Raw genomic sequence first — 19,337 nt, 5'->3', positions numbered from 1 at the left:
ATGAGATATTGTTGAATGTGCAGCTGGGAACTTAAGGCATACAGAGGATCTGACTTGAATTAATTTACTGTAAAGTCTTGGTCAAAACATAGTAAATTCCCAGACCAACGCTCCTGTTGTTTGAAAATTTTACATGATTATGTATGAGACGTTCAATGCCTACCGTATGTAATGATCACTAGTTAATATCTGCATTGCTCGAGGGCGGTTTTTTATTTGTGGAAGGGGGCAGAGAGAGGAAAGAAGGACGTAATGCTGCATGAATGCTATTCTTGCCGGTATTGCCTCTCGTTTGCATGCTGTGGCGATGCAGTATTAAATACAGGCAGATTTATGGAGCGGCTTTGTATCGGTGAAGCATTCATTGATACTGATCTACAGCCTGCTGGAGCCGATACATTTTCTGCTCCCAGGTGAGGAGTCCAGACACCAGGGCTTAGTCAGCCCAGGTTGACACAGATCTCTATTAAGACTTGGGTTTATCCTCTAAGCTTTTTTGGAGCTTGATGAAATTCCCTGGTAAGAGCTGCTTGCATGGCAGCTTTTGCTCCTGTACAAGTTAATTTATGGCATGTTTAAAAGTTTGCCTTCGGATAACTGTATCTTAGGGTCACACAATTTTCAAATAGACAGCCCTGGATATGTCTGTCCACAGAATAGCAAGTGCCTGGCTTCGAACCACTCTTACCCAACCGTCATTTGTCTATGCTTCCTTAGAGGCACGTCGCTTACTGAATAATTTGTTACCCCGTGTTTGAGATGAGTGCTTCTGTTAGGGAGAAACGCTGTGCCCACTGCTCCTCCCCGGCAACTGTTTTTGTTTTCAGTTAATGCAGTGCAGTCAGCCATCACCGCTGGTTCCCCCAAAGCTTTTAACAGCATTGTGGTCAGGTAGCACTGTTGTGAGCCAGGCGGAGCTCCTGTGTGCCCAGACACTGGCAGGGCAGAAAATAACCCACTTCTACACATACAAGTGTCTGCACATTGCTCTGTACTGGTGCAACTTGCTTTCATTTCACCCTTGCCAACGATGGAATTGTTCTTATTTTGTGTGTGTATGTCTTGCATTAGTATTTTGCCTTTGTCTGGATCTCTTCCCTTTAAGCACAGGACAGATTAACTGCATGTAGCACAGACAGTTGCATTGCAGGTGGTGGGCACGAGGAGCAGGACTTTGGAGGAGTCCAAATGTAACGCCGCAATTCCCTTTCTGTCCTCTCCGAGAAAGTGTGTCTTCACGCTCTAATTAAACAGCAGTCTGACATGTTTTTGCTGTTTTGATTGCCTTTGAACTTTGGCAGCATGATAAACAAACTTTGCTTCCCTGCCTACCAAGAAGCTGCGCTGCCTTGAAGCAGTTCATTTCCTTAGTTCTGACGTGGCAGAGCTCAGCACCCTGTTCTCACGGCATCTGTACATGTGCTGATGCCAACAGCAGAGAGGGCTGGCAGCTGCCATGGCATGACGGGTGATGAACCAGAGATGCTGGAGCACTGATCATGTCTCTTTGATGGCCCCTTTTAGCTCGCTGAGGTTTCAAACGCTGGTGCTCAGTAAACACACAATTCCTCACACCTCGGTAGGCTGGGGCTGGTGGTGGTGCAGAGCACGTTCCTTCTGATCACTGCGAGGTGGTGCAGACACTTCACGTGTCTCTGAGCTGCAATGAGTAATCAGAAGGGAGGAGGGAAAACAGGACAAATGTACTCGTCGTCATGTGGCATAAATGAGAATTAAAATGGTCCGTCAGTTCCCAAGCAGTTTGTTCACGTTTCAGAGTTTGTTCATGACAGAACAGTAAAGCAGGTCCCGTGGGGTGGGATGTGCTGCGTGGGGTGGGCTACCCCAAAACAGCATGGTGGCCTGGGGGGCTGCCCCAGTCTCCAATGTCCACCCCTGAAGGGTGCAGCGACCCCAGCAGAGGTGACACCGGGCACCCCAGGGCAGGGCCCCAAAGAGCCCCGCGGGCTGCGGTCACCGTCTGAGAGAGGCTTCGCACATCTGCTGGATTTGCACGTGGTGCCAGTGCATCCACACCCCGGGCAGTGAAGAGGAGACGGGGGATTAGCGAATGATGCTGAGAAAATAAATACATTCAACAACAGCCTTTACTCTCTCAGACTACAATGAGACTGAAAGGTAAACGTGCAGCTCCAGAAGAGGATTATCGTTCATACAATGTAGAACCAACCTGCAGGACTTACTGGCATTGTGGAGGTGAGGAGCTTCATAGAATTTACAAAGGATTAGGCAGCTTTTTTTGGCTTTCAAATTTATATTGAAGCATGCTGTTAAAGACAACAGGACTTTCACTGAAGGAACAGCAGCTTCATGACTTGCTTTTGTTATCAGGGTTATTAGCTAGCACGTCAAGCTCAGCATTTCTGAAGCTGTCCCCCGTTTCAGGTATGTAAACACAGTGGGGATCTCACTCCGAGGTTTGAAAGGCTCAGCCAGCGAAAAGACTGAGTTGCATTTTTGTGAGACGAAGGGTGGATAAAGCTTCTGTTTAGGGGGATGGATGAACTGCTAACCCTGGAGCCAAAAGGACACTCATCTCCTCCTTGAGATATCCATGCTGTCTACATACAATTGCGTGTATCCTCTGGAAGGTCTGGCACAGGCCACTGTCAGCGGCTCATAAATTACGGACCATGCCTGGTGTCACAATTCCTGTGTAAAATATTGAAGGCTGGTTTTAAATAACATGACAGTGTCCCTTCTAATGTCCAGATCGTGAACACCACAAAGCTTTCAGCCTTCTTGCTTCCATTCTGCAAGCGTGAAAGAAAATTTATCTCTGGCAGTTTTTTCCATGCCTGCTGGCAGGCAGCCCAATGTACCTCAAATAGCACTGAACACAATGAGCTCAACCTGCGCTTGTTGCAACTCCATTAGTGCCGGAGGCATTACACCTCAGATGTATTGGGAGCATTTGGTTAATGCCCCCAAACAAGGTTAGATTACATTGTTTTACCCCAGCAAGCATGGCTTTATTATATGATTGGCGTTCTTCTAACTTATTTGGAAGCATTCTTGCTTTTTTGGCAATAGCTACTATATAAGTCATAGACTAACAGGCCTTAAACGTAGAGGAATCTGTAAGAACTGGAAAATATCTAGCAGCAAAAGTTATTGGTATTAGTTGTGAGCAGATTTCTTAGTGGTTTCTGCACTACACAGAAATTAACCACTTGCCGCTGTTTACCATTGCAAAACACCCCGTGTTGGGATGTGATACTTCTAACGCGCTCTGTTGTGCAAACGGAGGTGAACGCAGGGACACAGTGATGGAAACAGAAATCCATTGTTTTACAACTCAGCAAACATTCTTTGGACTCTGCAGATACCGGCTTCTTCATTTCCTCCTATGGAAAGGAAAGAAGTATTTGAGTTATGCAAAGTCACACCTCTTTATTTGCAAACAACGGCAATGCTACGCCTTCTCAGGACTCAGGTTTTAATGCAGCCCTGCTGCTCAGCAGGGACTTCAGCCCACGGGGCACAGCTGGAGCCTTCAAGACACTCCTAAAACATTGCAGAAGTCAAAAAAGATTTGCAGTGGAAATTCAGCCTCCAAGTAAGAGAAAAACAATTTAAGAGGACTGGGCAGAGAAATTTGCAATTTGAACCGTAAAGCTTTCAAAGGATTAATTTTCAGCTTTTACAGTGGTGACATTGATTTTGAACGAACTTTCCTGTGGTTAGTAGTTTTTAGCGCTTCATTTGTTGAACAGGTGTGCTATGCTCCCAAACGCTGTGATTTTCATAGCACGTACCCAGCATGTAATCCATACCTGGCACGGGCTAATTGCTGCACTAAAATCTTTGACACACAACTAAATAAAAAAGCTCATGTGGAGAGCAAATGCACTGGGTTTGTGTCTTCCAGTTGAAAAAATGTCTTCACGGGTATATCTAAATTCTAGCCATCGCTTTGACCTCTGCTGTGGCCCGACGTGCTCAAGCCAGCTTCGAGCCAGGCTCCAGCGACGGCGGCCCCGCAGAGAGCGGCGTTCTGCGCCAGTTGCGCTGGGCACAGTAAATGCAAGAACGAAAGGCAGCCGGGAGAGGGGTGCCAGCAGACCCCGCTTCAGCACCGAGCCGAGGACGGTGCGGAGCGCCGGGGCTGACGGGGGAGGGACCGGCCCTGCAGCGGGGTTACCGAACCGCCGCCACACAGCACAGCCCGGCCAGGCCGGGGCGGGCCCTGCCTGAGGCGAGATCCTGCCTGAGGAGAGACCCTGCCTGAGGCGAGATCCTGGCTGGGGAGAGACCCTGACTGGGGAGAGACCCTGACTGGGGAGAGACCCTGCCGGAGGTGGGCGCTGAGGAGAGATCCTGTCTGGGGCGAGATCCTGACTGGGGAGAGACCCTGACTGGAGCGAGATCCTGCCTGAGGAGAGACCCTGCCTGAGGCGAGATCCTGGCTGGGGAGAGACCCTGACTGGGGCGAGATCCTGCCTGAGGAGAGACCCTGACTGGGGCAAGATCCTGGCTGGGGAGAGACCCTGACTGGGGCGAGACCCTGCCGGAGGTGGGCGCTGAGGAGAGATCCTGGCTGGGGCGAGACCCTGACTGGGGAGAGACCCTGACTGGAGCGAGATCCTGCTGGAGGTGGGCGCTGAGGAGAGATCCTGGCTGGGGCGAGACCCTGGCTGGGGCGAGACCCTGACTGGAGCGAGATCCTGCCTGAGGAGAGACCCTGCCTGAGGCGAGATCCTGGCTGGGGAGACCCTGCCTGAGGCGAGATCCTGCCTGAGGAGAGACCCTGACTGGGGCGAGATCCTGGCTGGGGAGAGACCCTGACTGGGGAGAGACCCTGACTGGGGAGAGACCCTGCCGGAGGTGGGCGCTGAGGAGAGATCCTGTCTGGGGCGAGATCCTGACTGGGGAGAGACCCTGACTGGAGCGAGATCCTGCCTGAGGAGAGACCCTGACTGGGGCGAGATCCTGCCTGAGGAGAGACCCTGACTGGGGCAAGATCCTGGCTGGGGAGAGACCCTGACTGGGGAGAGACCCTGACTGGGGCGAGATCCTGCTGGAGGTGGGCGCTGAGGAGAGATCCTGGCTGGGGCGAGACCCTGACTGGGGAGAGACCCTGACTGGAGCGAGATCCTGCCTGAGGAGAGACCCTGCCTGAGGCGAGATCCTGGCTGGGGAGAGACCCTGACTGGGGCGAGATCCTGCCTGAGGAGAGACCCTGACTGGGGCAAGATCCTGGCTGGGGAGAGACCCTGACTGGGGAGAGACCCTGACTGGGGCGAGATCCTGCTGGAGGTGGGCGCTGAGGAGAGATCCTGGCTGGGGCGAGACCCTGGCTGGGGCGAGACCCTGACTGGAGCGAGATCCTGCCTGAGGAGAGACCCTGCCTGAGGCGAGATCCTGGCTGGGGAGACCCTGCCTGAGGCGAGATCCTGCCTGAGGAGAGACCCTGACTGGGGCGAGATCCTGGCTGGGGAGAGACCCTGACTGGGGAGAGACCCTGCCGGAGGTGGGCGCTGAGGAGAGATCCCGGCTGGGGCGAGACCCTGACTGGGGAGAGATCCTGGCTGGGGCAAGATCTTGGCTGAGGAGAGATCCTGGCTGGGGCGAGACCCTGACTGGGGAAGAGACCCTGACTGGGGCGAGATCCTGGCTGGGGAGAGACCCTGACTGGGGCGAGATCCCGGCTGGGGCGAGACCCTGACTGGGGAGAGATCCTGGCTGGGGCGGGCGCTGGCTGAGGGGCTGCTCCTGGCCAAGGGGGCCACACCCAGCCCGTGGTGCGGCCCTGGGGGGCCCTTGGCGGGGCCGGGGCCGAGGCGCCCAGCACGGCCGGGGGCGGACGGGGCCCGGCCCGCCCGCACCGCTGCAACCCGCGGCCGGCGGCCGCGCTGCCCGTGACGGCGCAAACCCCGCCCCGGGGGGCCGGCGGCGCGGCGGCCGGGGGGGGCGTGGCCAGCGCGGCCGGCAGGGCGTGGCGGGGGCGTGGGGGGACCGGGGCGCGCGGCGGGGCGGGGCCGGGGCTGGGGGCGCGCGCGGTGGGGCGGGGCGCGGCGGGGCCGGGGGGCGGGGCGCCGCCGCGGCGGGGCGGCAGTCGGGCGGCAGCCGCGGCCGGGGAGGGAGCGGCGGCGCGGGGCGGGCAGCGGCGCCCCGTGGTGCGGCATGTCCAAGACGCTGCGGAAGAAGCGGCACTGGCTGAGCAAGGTGCAGGAGTGCGTGGTGTCCTGGGGCGGCCCGGCGGGCCCCGACCCCGACCTCCTGCGCGGCGGCGCCGAGCGCGGCGAGTTCCCCTACCTGGCGGGCCGCCTGCCGCCGGGCGGCGAGGGCGCGCCGGGCCCCGCGCTGCTCTCGGGCAAGGCGCCGGCGCCGGGCGACGTGCTGCTGGAGGTGAACGGCACCCCCGTCAGCGGCCTCACGCACCGCGACACGCTGGCCGTCGTCCGGCACTTCAGGGAGCCCGTGCGCCTCAAGACCGTGCGCCCAGGTGAGCCGGCCGCCGCAGGCCGCGCCGGACCCGCGGCCCGCCCCGCCGCTGCCCGCGCCGCCGCCGAGCCGGCCGCGGGTAGGCCCAGCCGCGCCGGCGCCCTGCGGGGCGGCGGGAGGGCCGCGGCGGGGTGCGGGAGCGCCCGCCCGCCCGGCGGCGGCGGGGCCCGGGGCGCGGGGGCGGGTGCCGGGCAGGGGAAGTTTCCCCGGCTCCGGGAGGGCGCCTCCGCCGAACGGGGCGGCCGCGGGGGGCGGCCCCGCTGCCGCGTGGGGCGGCGCGGGGCCCCGGAGTCCCGCCCCGGCCCCGCGGCGGCGCTGGCGGGCAGCGCTCGCTTCCCCCCCCCCTCCGGCCCGTCGGGAACCGCCGGCCTCGGCAGCGGGCTGACCTCGGCAGCGGGCTGGCCTCCCCGCGCCGCCGGCTCGGTCCCACCGCCGGTGCCGCGGCCCGAGCCCGGGGGCGGGTGGCCCGTCCCGGGCGAGGGCGCCGCTGTCCCGGCGGGGCGAGGGCCCGGTCCCCGGCGCTGCTGCCCGCTCTGCCTCTGTCCCCGCCGTGCCGCGCGGCAGCGCTGCCCGGCGGCTCCGGCAGCCGGCCGCAGCCCGGGCGTGAGGGGGCGAGGGAGCTGCTTGGCTTCCCGCCGCTGTATTTCGGGTGTTGTGCGGGTGTGACGCCCGAGCAGGCTCGGCGGAGCGGGCGGCGGTCGCCTGACGGGGCTGAGCGGAGGTTTCGGGCGCCTCCGTCGCTCCCCGGAGGGTCCCCGGCCGCCGCCGTCTGCCTGCCCGCCTGCGGCAGCGGCTGCCCGGGGGAGCTCGGGGCCCGCAGCTTGAAGAAACGGTATTTCGTGGTTTTCCACGGTGTCTGTGTGAACTGCTGCTTAGAGCCGGGCGGAGGGCAGGTGTGAGACGGCCCGGGCTGGGGAGGACGCGAGCACGGCTTGCGAGAACGCCAGCGCTGCATCCTGTTAGTTTCTAATTTGCCGAAGGCGAACACCGGGAGCAAACTCCGGGTGTTCTTTTTCCGTAGATCTGGATTAATTTTGAGTACGCTTTAATTAACTAATGATATCAGATCATTGTGGTAAAATCTTCTTTACCAACATGCCTGTCAAATGTCAAGTTAATGCTGAATAGTGGCACCTGCAGTCCCATGAGCTCATGATTCACGCTGTGACGAGCACCACATTTGCCGCTTTCCTGGTCAGACAGTCCAGGTGTGAGCTTGATGCCTTACAAAGAATCTGTCTTTGGTAAAACCATTTTTCTCTGAATCCCAACTGATATCAGTATTTCCATGGCTGAAGTCTGTCATATTTCTTATACAGCTTCTTTGTTTAACACCTGCCTTGTACTTCTTCATAACTGCTGGGTTGCTATTTGACTTTAGGTAGTACATATTTTAAATCAGATTTTCCTTGTTTGACCGCTAATGAAATGTCATCTTCTATATAGAGACTGTGCAGTTGGTCCTGATGCATATCGCCTGTTACATTAAAAACAAAAACCAAAAAAACCCAAAAACAAACCCACACCTTGAAAGCACTTACAGAAGCTTGGCAGGCTTTGAAATATGTCTTTATTTCCAAACTTGGAAATCCCATCTGAATGAAGAAAATAGAAAAGAACAAACTGCTGCAAGTTAAATGTAAAATAAGAGGATAAAAAAAAAATTGAGGAAAAAATTGTTTAAGATAGCAGACAATAATAAAACTCTTTTTTGGGAAGAGAAGGCTCGTGGAAGATGGAACTATAGTTAGAAGATCAAAGGAATTTCTTGTGTTTACTATGGAGGGAAATAGGGGTATTCCTGTACTGGGACTTTCCATAACAGAGAGATGTCTCCAGCTGTCAAGTTAAAACTGGCAGAAAAGATTTTAGAAAGAATTGATACGATGAATAGTAGAAGATAGCCAGAGCCAGCTGATGTTCATCAGGAGTTCCAGATACGAAGTACTGAACACTGTTGCCTGCCCCTTAAATCATCGGTGGCGTGGAAGGGGTAGGAGGTGGGGAATACGGCGCCACTGGGAAGAGCGTCCAGAAGATCGACAGGACCGACTTCTGATTCCAGCAAGTTGGTTAAAGCTGTAGTTGAGAATGAAACTATTGGGCATGTGAATAAAGACCAGGTAATGAGGAGAGCGGGTTGCTGCTTAGAAGAAAGGCTGTTAGTTTTTGAAAGTTCACGGTTGGTTTAATCACATCCAGGTATTTTGGTGTAGTGGCTTTTCAAATAGACTTTCAGCAAGGTATCAATAGACTTTGAATAAGATTCTCGCTGAGTGAGCGTTGTGTGGCAGTGTAGCTGCCAAGAGATGAGAGCAGAATTCTCCTGTGGGTTAGTAACTCGTTACAATACAGGAACGGTTTTCTCCGCAGAAGGAGACTACTGCTGGAGTCTTGCAAAGGCCTGTGCTATGTAGCATGGTCATCCAGAGCTTGTAAACTGAACGCTGGGCTGAGTTGTAAATAGAGGACTAGCATTTTTATGCTGATTTTATGTAACTTTTGGAACAAATCAAATTGAAGCTTCAGATCCAGCATTTTTTCCCATACAGGAACATACCGCAAGCTTATTTACCACATCAGATGATTTTTGCAGTAATTTTCTGTGTTAAGACTTAGTGTCCTTAAATACAGTATTTTAAAGCATACTGTTTTTCGTGGTTGGTGTTTTTTTCTTTTTTTTTTTTTTTCCAAGATTGTCACAGTAGCGCTCAGTGGCAGTATTCCAGTTAGGGCATATGTAATGAGAAAACTTGTTGACAAGGCGTTCTCTGTGAAGACCTGTGACTTTGGATTTGGCTTCCCTTCTACCCCTTGTGATCCCGAGCAGTCCAGACTTGCTGACCTTCGGAAGGCAGCTGGGAAGATGTGTGGGGCTGTACGGGCGGTGGTGCTGAAGGGAGCGAGGGCTGGGGAGCCGGTGGTCTGTGGTGCGCTCGTAATAGGTCTGAATTCTCGGAGACCCTTAATTGCATCACTGGTTTTAAGGTCCCATTTTCCATGGTTTTCTCCAGTCAAAACTGCTCGCTCTCTCAAATGAACCGTTGTGTTGAAAGGCATGGAATTGCCTCTGGCAGCCGGCCTTTGTGTGCCCGATGGCTCTTCAGATTTGAGTGCTACTGCGACAGAAGTCTGAGAGGATCCAACTTCAGGGGATCACTACCACAACAGCAAGGACTGTGTAAGGCCTTGTCTCTGAATTCTAGGGTCTGTGTAAGGCCTTGTCTCTGAATTTTAGGGAATGTATAAAGCCTTGATGCCTATGGTTTGCCTTCACATTTTGGAAGGGCAATTCTGGTGTTTAAGAGCTGGCTCCATCTTCCAGGTGAAGCCTGTGTAGGTGTCCCAGTGGTCTTGAACAGCATGTCAGGGGACTGGACTGCTTTATTTCAAGTAGTGATGTCGTCCCTCATTAAAGGCAGCAACAGCTTTAGTTGTCAGCAGTAAAATCTGTCTGTGATACTTACAGCAAGCTCATAGAAAATTTAAAATGGAAATTTCAAGATGCTGTTTAGTCTTGTTTGATAAGACACTTGAAAGATATGAATGTTAATTTGAACGCCATCTGTTAACTGCACATCACAAATGATGGACCATTTTGTTGATGGAGAGATTCGTCCTTCCCTTTCTTGCTCTGTCCTTACTTGCTGAGGAGGGAGAACGAGACCGGTGTGACATGGCTGGGCGCGAGTGTCGGCGGTGCCACAGCCGTGCCCCAGACGAGGTCTGGCTCGGGTGTGTGCGGGCCGGCTGGAAAATCTGTGGTTCCGGTATCGGTAGGGGCCGATGTAGCAAAGTCTGCAGAAGGCCGGTCTCAAGCTCTCTGCCAGTATACCTGGACTGATGCTGGGATCTGAGTTGTCTAAATAAAAGTGAGATATCCCTTCATTCTAGTTGATGTTTGAGATTATAACCATACCTCTTATTTTTGTATAATTAATCGTCATCTTGATCAGATGAGCAAAATGGCAGTACAGAGAAATAAGGCTTTTTGTGCAATGTGGTATTTGTATGTATGTGCACGCATGCTAACGTAGGCCTGCTCATCATAATGAGTGCATTTGTATTTTAGCCACACTTGGTGGTAAGTGCTGGTTTCAAGCTAATCGCCTGCTTACATGCATCCAAACGACGGCTGCTATGTGGCTCGAGGACCTTCCCTGTCCAGTGTTACTCGTTTTAGTACGTTAGCCTTGTAACTAGCTGGCACTGCTGCAGGTTTTTATTTCCATTAAGGAATAACTAAAGCATTTTGCTTTAGTCAAATCTGTTGTCTTTGTGAGTGCTAAGTTCACCCTCTAAAGGTACCTACTAGTTCCATATGGCATTCAGATTTAGCCAGAAAGATGTTTGTATGTGCAGGCGAGCCTGCTTGCTAAAATACCTATCAATATAACTTTGAATGCCTTCTTTCTTCATGGCAGTATGATAGCCAAAATACATCAAAACTAGGTTATGGACTTAAAGTAACAAAAATTACTGATTATCTGCAAGTTCTGCTTTCTGCAGCCCGAGTTGCCAGCTACTACGTAGGAAGGAATGTGTTTTCCTTCCAAACTAAGGAGCTTTGATGAATACAGCTACTCTGTGGCAATTATTATGGTTTCATGGCCACTATAACTAGCATCTGGGAAGAAATGCCAGAGTCTTGTAGTTCTTCCACTTGAGAAACGCTTCCAGAGCACATAGTTTTGTCCCTTGATTATTGAGAGAATGTTATGTTGGCTCCATTGCATCAAAACTGATCTTTAATAAAAAAATGCCACAAGATTTAAAATTATTAAAAGTGCCCTTCAGACTAAATTTTTTTTAATAGTCTCAGTGCTCCTGAAACTGTTAAACCTTGATTTCCTATGTAGCTGTTTCACAGCTGACTTTCACAACTTTCACAGTCGTGGCTGGAGCTCTTCCTCCGACTGGGGCATTTGTTCCTTATCTCCCGTCTGGGTGGCCTGGCCTGCAGTAAGGTGTCAGTTCGTGCTTTGATGGTTTTTTTCCCAGCTGCGGCATGTGGAGGACTTCCCAGCTCATACTCACAGAACTCACAGGGTCTTTATTTTTTGAGTCCTTCATGCCATTTACAATACACGCAGTGTGCCCTAGTCCAAAGCTGATGCATGTTGCTGCTTTGTGTGCACTCAACCGTAGTCTGCAGCCTTTCGACGTGACATCTCTAACTACTTCAGATCTATTGCTTTATTTGAATTAAGATGCATTAGTACAGAGAAAGAGGTGATTGACAGGTGGAGGTAGTGCTCTGAAGTTCTCAGTACCAAACTCATTTTTTTCTTGTCAATATCTTTCACTAAATCATGTAATGCTCTTGGGACTTGAGGATCTTGAAGCTAGCAAGGCCTTATCTTACCAAAATGCTCTCCTGATCAAAATCTAGTATGAGCGTACAAGAAGACAGCTTATTGCTGGATGCATTTTCTCACGTGACTGTAAAATTGCATGGTGATCGATCCCGAATGCCTCCGCTACCAGCAGGAGTTAATGGAAATGTTTAGAAGTCAGCTTGTGCATGGGGGTCCCTTCTCTGAAGCAGAATGAATGAAAACGGTGGTGACAAATACAGTGACTCAGATCAGGATTCAGCACTTGAGACATAATACTCGAAGCTGAGTATGTAGGATTCATTTACATTTTCTCTTGTGCTTGAGGTAGGTACAAAGCCTCCATGTGGGGGTAAACATTTGCATGTTTGGCAATTAAGGCAGGGAGGAGGGCACGCCACACTCCAAGGCTGTTTTTGCAAAATCAGATGAATTCTAAATGTGCCGTGTTAAAATGGAGATCAGAGTACACACTAGGATAATTTTGCCTCTCGGAGGAAAGGCATTACCCTAATTCCGTGTTTCTCTGGAAGCTGGCAGTAGGCCAGCTCGGTGATTAAACAGACTAATGTGTTACTCTGCTAGTCTGAGGAGTTGAGGCAGCCAGCTCAGGTCCTCCAGTTGTGCTTTAGGTGGGGGCTGCTGGATGCTGGCGTGGAAAGCTGCCCTCCCTGCTTGAGAGTGCACGGGGAACTGATCCATTTTTATACAAAAGAAGGAAAGGTTGATTCATTTTGCAACACCAAGAAAAGCCCAAAACGTATAGGGTTGCTATAATGAATGCATAGGGTATCCCAGTTTCATGAAACTGGGCAGAAGACGGATGTGCAGTCTTGAAAAAGAAAACCGAACAAGAAATGCTTTCTGCTGGAGGCTGTCATTTCTCTAAAGCATTGGCAGTAGCAATGGTGTGTCCTAGAGCAGTTTGAGAGCCACCTTGCCCAAAAAGCTATTAGCTTGCATCTCAGGTGTGTGGATGCAGAGGACTATCAAGTGCTTGCCAAGGGATGGGTATTAGTATGTGCGTGTAATTTATAATCTTGTTTCTCATATTCGTCTTTATATAAACATATTATTCTTGTCATAGAACATACTGCCTTTCCCTTTCACATACTCCTTCGTTTAAGTTTTACTGCAATGAGTACTGTGTTAATGATTTCACCATAAATGCGCTCTAATTATTCTATTCTTTCTTGGCGTGTTAGTTTCAAATGATAACGAGGCCTCATGTGGCTTTTGCTACTGTGCTGCTTAACACCTTGGTTTTAATTTGTACTTTTTTGTTCTCTTAGGAGAGCCATTCTCTTCCCTGTGCCGTTCGTTGATGTCTCTCAGGAGAGACCCACTAGAATAGCACAGAGTATGGCCAGCCTTTACCTGGGGCTGGTGGCAGAGCGGGTGGTGCAGTCGGTGTTCTCCAAACCCACCTCCGCCGTGTCCGCATCCCCTGCTTTAGGGGAATAAGATTTTTTTCACTACGACTGAACGATCAAGCGCTTGTATTCCAGTTGTTCCTGGAAGGAAGTTTTCTCATTCTGGTAGGCAGTTTTGATAGGAATTCTTCCACATGTGTTTATGTTGGTTTTCTACTAAAAAAAGGAAAAAAAAAAAAGCTTATGTTTACATGCCAGCATAGAACTTGTTTAAAATCCTTGAAACTGTAATTTTGCTGCTACTCTGCAATGGCAGGGGGCTTTCTCTTCTATGTGAATGAAGCCAAGAATGAAATAAACATGAACCTTTATTAGAAGCCATTTCAACAGATTTCATCTTCATAATTTTTGTCTAGGTGTTGCTCTTGAATTCTTGGCTGGCTTTAATGAAATGCTAGTCAGTTGTAGAAAATGGGTTTTATTGCCCTCAGAAGATACCATTTCCTTAATTTTTTAAAAAGAATTTTCATTTTGCTTTTATAAAACAAAGACACTTTCAAACTAAACTGTCTTTTAGAAAATTCATGAAGTAAACAAGCTGTGCTTGTCTAACTTGCTACGCACCGTGCGCCTTTATTATTGAAACATCTGCTTCAAGATATTTTTCAGCTGATAATTCTTAAAAAAAATCTTAAAATATAACAAGGATTGTGCATTCAAATTGACAGCTGAAAAAAATTACTCTAGTTTTGATTGTTGCTCTGTTTTAAGGTCTTTGAATTCATTCTTCTGGTTCTTGTTTTTAATTCACGATGCTTCCTTTTAAAAAATATCGTCGCATTCATGGGCTGTTGGTTAAATCACATCTTATTCCCTGAATGGGAACAATTTTCTTCTTCAAAGCAATAGTATTCCTGAGAGTACTAGACTTGGATTAAGAAAAATATGAGCTCTTTGTATTTGAGAGTAAGTTCCTTATTTAGTTCTGCTGAAGAGAAGGTGAGGGGAAAATGCAGTAGGAAGATTGCAGGCTTGTATTGATCCGTTACACCATCATAGAAACCAGAATCCTAAGTAATTCATCTTCTCAGTTGCTAATTGGTATTTGAATCTGTGTTAAATTAATCTTTTTTGGGCCCTCAGCAGGTCACAGTGGGAATGGGAGCTGCTCCCAGGTGACATACCAGCAGTAGTTGAATACGATGGGCTGGCTTCCAAGCTAATCAGTTTTAAAAGCAAGAGCATATACTTTTGGTGAGAAGGGGAGTACCTGGGAAGGGTGTTTGTCAGTGTGGTGTCAAAGAGACTGTAAAGGCACTAATGGAGAAGAGGGGATTGCCACTATGGATGCAGCAGGTCAAGGGATGCTGGGATTCATGTTAATTTTTCCATACTGGCTGTTAAAACCTATGTACAAGCTGTCCCTCCGTGCTGCTGTTTAAGATGCAGATATGGGTGGTTGCACATAGCCATGTTCTGTGACTAGTTTAGGTGTAGCTTTCGATATGAAATACAGTCATAGCAATCTTTTGTTCAAGCTTATGTCGTTGTGCTTTTTTTGTCACATGCAAATGCAACATGTTAAAGTGATGATCTTGTGTGGAAATGTAATTTCATTTGCAAAGCACACCAAGGCTGTTAGACATAACTCTGGGCTTTCTCTGACAGTGAGCTTTTAAAGTCTGCTTTCATAGCTACCTTTAAAAATGCTTGCTTAAAGCTACTTTTCAATATGTATGTTTCTTAGGCCTGTAATTTTTTGTGACTTGTTGGTTGCTCTCAGTTGAATGTAACTTCTTCAAATTGAAAATCACTAGGGTGTTTACTGTCCATCCTGTGTCACTCTTCACTTGCTGAATAGTAGTCTAGTTTGTGTAATCTGATCCATTGTAAAATATTTTCCTGAGATACAAGTAAAAAGTTAATTCCTTTAAGCTTTGAATTGCCATCTCTCTTCAGTTACCTGTATAAAAAAAAATTAAAACTTGAATTCTAGCTCTATCAGATCATGGTACACTTGAATATTGATTCTTATTGTGTTCTACTTCAGTGCCGTTTCATTACTGACTTTTGGTAATAAATACAATCAGACTAACAGCTGGTGTCTTATGAATATGCATTGTGGATGCTATATAAACATCACAAGTATTCTGGTTTTTGGTGTCTGGAAATGCATTATTTCCATCTGCATGATAATGAAGTATTCTTTCAAGAAGGTGGTAAGGGCAATCAGCAAGGTTAATGTGATTGCCTGAATTATCTGTTGCTGAAGTTGTATCTTCTTGAGTCCACTGCATTTGGAAATAGAGAGCATGCACTCTTACGAATCCAGACCAGCGTTGCCCTAACATGAGAACCTAACCCAGAATCTGACCACAACAATAGTTGCATTGCACTTGTACAAAAATGGGCTGGTCTGGTGAGGCTGGGACCATCCAGGACCATCTCTGGCACTGGGTGTTTATAAGAAGCCGGCAGCAGCACCTTCTCCCTGCCGTGGCGCAGGTGCCGGAGCCGACATGGGCGTGCAGGTCAGATCCAGCAGGAAACGTGGGAGCTGCAGGTCATGAGCTGCTGTTACCAACTTCTGCAAATAATATTAGGGAGTACTTTGAGGATGACTGCTCGCCTTATCTCAAAGAGACAGAAGTAGAAGAGATGCAAAGAAAGAGATCACCAGCCTGGAAGAACTCTTGTGCAGTGAGACAGAGAAAGGTGGAATTGCAACACAAAGGAAATAGGTACGAGGAATGGGAATATGCAATAACGGTACGAAAGAGCAGGATTAGGTGTTTGTGGCTCCTTCTCTCACAGCACAAGTACAAGGCCGTAACCCACAGCAGATAATCCCTGATAGCAGGAAACGTGTCTTCAGGCATGTCAGGTGCCAGGGGCAGTCCCTGGAGTCGGGTTCAACAGGTTCAGTAATTGCTTGAACTTTGCCTTGTAACACTTACTCTTCTAGCGACTTGTACATGCTAGTTAATAACTGTGTGTGGGAAGGCACAGATGTTCAGATTTTTTCTAATTTGGTCCCAGTATACCTTCAAACTGAAGACACGGGAATGCTTCCCTTGTGTGCTGGATGCTATTTAAACTTTTTGTTGGCCAAGTGGAGCTGTAGGAGCCTGTGGAGGCCCCACACCTGTGGATGCCTCTGCTGGGGTGAAGCTCGTCCCCTCCAAGTGCGCCCAGCTGAGATGGGAGAGTGTCTGTGTAAATGTCATGGGGGGACTGCAGAAATTTCTATCAAAGTTGCCCAGAAACCCCTGCAGCCCTGAATGTTCATAGGCCGCTGGATGTCAGCTGGGCTTCTCAGGAAGCGGGGACACGGCAATCCTCCCATCCTTCCTTTGTCGGACTATAAATATATATATATTTTTGTATATCTGTTCGGGGCTGAAGAGCGTGGCAGTCTGAGCCAGGGTGTGAGGACAAGCTTGGCACAGGCGCCTTTGAAAGAGCTGCCCCGTTGCAGCGGCGGGCCCGGGGCCTCCCTGCAGCCGCTGGGCGCTCGTGGCTGGTGCGCTGAGCCTGCGAGGGCTGGGCCCTGCGGGCGGGTGGCCTGTTGGGCAAACTCTGGCCCGGCGGAGGCTGAAGTGTTTGCTTTGCAGGGCGTGTTGGTCGTTTCTGGGCTCTAACGTGCCTCCCGGCTCTTTGGGCGTGACGTTGGGCACAGGGGCAGCCAGCTGTCCCGCCGGGCAGGGGCATCCGACCGCCCTCGCACACGCCGCGTCCAGTGCGCTCTGCTGCAGGGCTGCCGCCGTGGCGCGGGAGGGCTGCCTGAGGGCTGCCGCAAATGCTGCGACAGAGAAGGTAACTGCAGGTGTGAGAGACAGCCTGGGTGTTTCCAGGGTTGATTTATGAAACTTATTAACAATAGGAAATAACTGGAAATTGGAATTTTTTTTTTAAGAAACCGCTTTTCTTGAAAACAGTCATTCAGGCACCTGGAAGGTGTGAATGAGGGTGGTGTTTACTCCATCTTGGGTTCTTGACTTGCAGATTTACAACATGCAGTAGCTGTCTGCAGACTGCTGTGGGTTTACATAAAAATACTTTCAGAAGTTTTCAACTCGAGGCATCATAGACTAAACATCGTACTCATTTCAAAGAAAAACCAAGCTCCTTTCTTTGCCCGCCCCACTAAAAACCCACATGCATTTTTAGGCCTGGTCATTAGACTCTTCACTTTTGTAGTGCAAATACGAATAAAGATCTTATGTCTTGGAAATAAAAATGACTGGTTGGTATGTTCCTGTGTTGTTTACCTCCTGGTAATCAACTGCAGTTTGAGGTTTACATCATCGGCTGGTTTCCCTGAGCTATGAAGAACACCGAAGGCCATTCTGAATTTTAAAAATACAAGTCGGGAGATCTGTGCAGTCGTCTGCCATAAATTGCTCTGAAAAACAGCCACTGATACTTGGTGGTTTAGCCTGTATATCAAGCTTTGAATGTAGAGAATATAAAGGAACGCGTTTAGCGCTGAGTTTCTACTGAAATGCCCCTGCTGCCTTTGCCAGAGGTTTTTTTGATAAAACATTTAGGGAGAAATTAATTTCCCTTGGACTAGGATTGTTTTGCAGTTGTATTTTGAGAGCGGTTCAATGTTCACTATTATGTTTTGGGATTCAAATTGTGTCTCTCCTATTAAGGACTGTTTTAGCATGCAGGCGAGGACGTACCATGCGATTTGGAAACCATTTTGCCAGGACTCATCTGTTTGCCCTTTGAAAGAGTTCGTCAGCTCTTGCGTGCTCTGTGGGCAAAATGGGGTGTGCTGGTGTGGGGGAAAGGGGAAACGCCGTGACCAGCCTCGGGCTTTGCCTCTGGGAGCCTGCGATTGCCAGTTCCTTCTGGAGTCCTCTCCAGCCGTGGCATCGGGCCATCTTCTTGGATCCTCCTTCCCCTCGGCTTGGAGAAGGCGCAGGTCTGTCACCGTGCTCTTTGGCAGCTTGCGGCTGGGTGAGCAGGAACGCAAGCGCTGAGCTTCGATGCGGAAACGCTGGGCTGCGATGGTGGCGGGGCGAGGAGCAGCTGTCCGCGCCCCCAGCGTCCCGCTTATGCCGACGTCGGGTGCGGGCAGGTCTGGAGTGCCGGTGGAGACTATCTCAGCAGATCCCCCGACCGAGGTGGGAGTGGTGCGCAGTGGCGTATGCACCAGTTTTGTGCTTAGCTAGAAGAAACATGTTTAAAAAAAAATCTCCTTTCACGTTGATGAAAGAATAGATGAGAGAAAAAATCCCATCTGAAGTGGCTGCTTAATTACTGTTTGATACAGTGATGTAGTTTATCAAATGAAGTTGTTAGTGGAAATCATGTTAGGGTAGAAAGTGTTTTTTGCTCTAGAGCAGTAACTTTCAACTTGTTTGTCTGAATTTTCCAGTGTCAACAATTCTTGTGTGGCAAAGTTAAGCCCATTTTTAATGTGTGTGCTCTTAAATGTTTCCTGAACATCGCGGGAGTCATTCAGGGCATCTCAGTCTTCAGCGGCCGCAGGCTGAGACCCACTGCTGCGGGGTGTCTGACAGAGCGGTGCGGCCTCTCTGGTGACTGACCAGAAAGGTTCCCAGAAGGAAATTTAAAATACGGTGTAAGGCATTTGATCTGCAGTTGAGTAGGTCTTGGAGTATCTGCAAATATCTCTTTCTTAAGTCGTGAAATCAGGTGGCTGGATGAATCCAAATAGTTAAACCAGTTTTAATTCTTGGTGCCCAAGAAAAAAATTATCTGATTCAGTGTTAAGCATAAAGAAATTATTCTTTTAAGTCAGTGAAAATAAAATTCCTGTGGTGGTGAAGACTGGTAGTAAAAATTATAAAGAAATAGACCAAGCAACTGATATGGAACTTTGTGCTTTTGTTTTGTGTGATGTTTCTAACAATATTAACTTAAAGATAATGAAATGAATTATATGTAAACTTTAGATGACTAAGTGGTTTGCTGTCTAATTTAGTAAAGAAACCCTCTTTAAGTATTGTATCTCTTAAATAGTTGCTGTGGTTGTAGCCAGTCTTTAGGAAAAAGTAATGTGCGTAGTGTCTCGGACGTGCATTTTGGATTCTGAAAAAAGCAGCGCATAGCAGGGAGCAGTGTCCAGCCTAAAACTTCGTGAGTCTGGGTAGGAAAACCAGTCGCTCAAAAAGAAATGGAAACA

The 19,337-nt window shown here is 49.6% G+C and overlaps 1 protein-coding gene across 5 annotated transcripts in view; it reads left to right on the top strand.

The window, feature by feature from the left end:
• Positions 1-6,080: 6,080 nt before the first annotated feature.
• MAGI3 (membrane associated guanylate kinase, WW and PDZ domain containing 3) overlaps positions 6,081-19,337 on the top strand; it is a 75,760-nt gene continuing 62,503 nt past the window's right edge. For 4 of the 5 annotated variants that reach the window (XM_072844781.1, XM_072844780.1, XM_072844785.1 and 1 more), the window contains exon 1: positions 6,081-6,469. In XM_072844781.1, the coding sequence (XP_072700882.1) occupies positions 6,148-6,469 (322 nt within the window). In that variant the 5' untranslated portion in view covers positions 6,081-6,147. The remainder of the gene's footprint in view (positions 6,470-19,337) is intronic. The other variant, XM_072844782.1, reaches the window with a different exon arrangement.

This window comes from Ciconia boyciana, chromosome 23 (assembly GCF_034638445.1).
Source record: "Ciconia boyciana chromosome 23, ASM3463844v1, whole genome shotgun sequence".
Taxonomy (NCBI): Eukaryota; Metazoa; Chordata; class Aves; order Ciconiiformes; family Ciconiidae; genus Ciconia; species Ciconia boyciana.
Note: the sequence above shows the minus strand (reverse complement) of the source record. Positions and strands in the feature narration are given on the sequence as shown.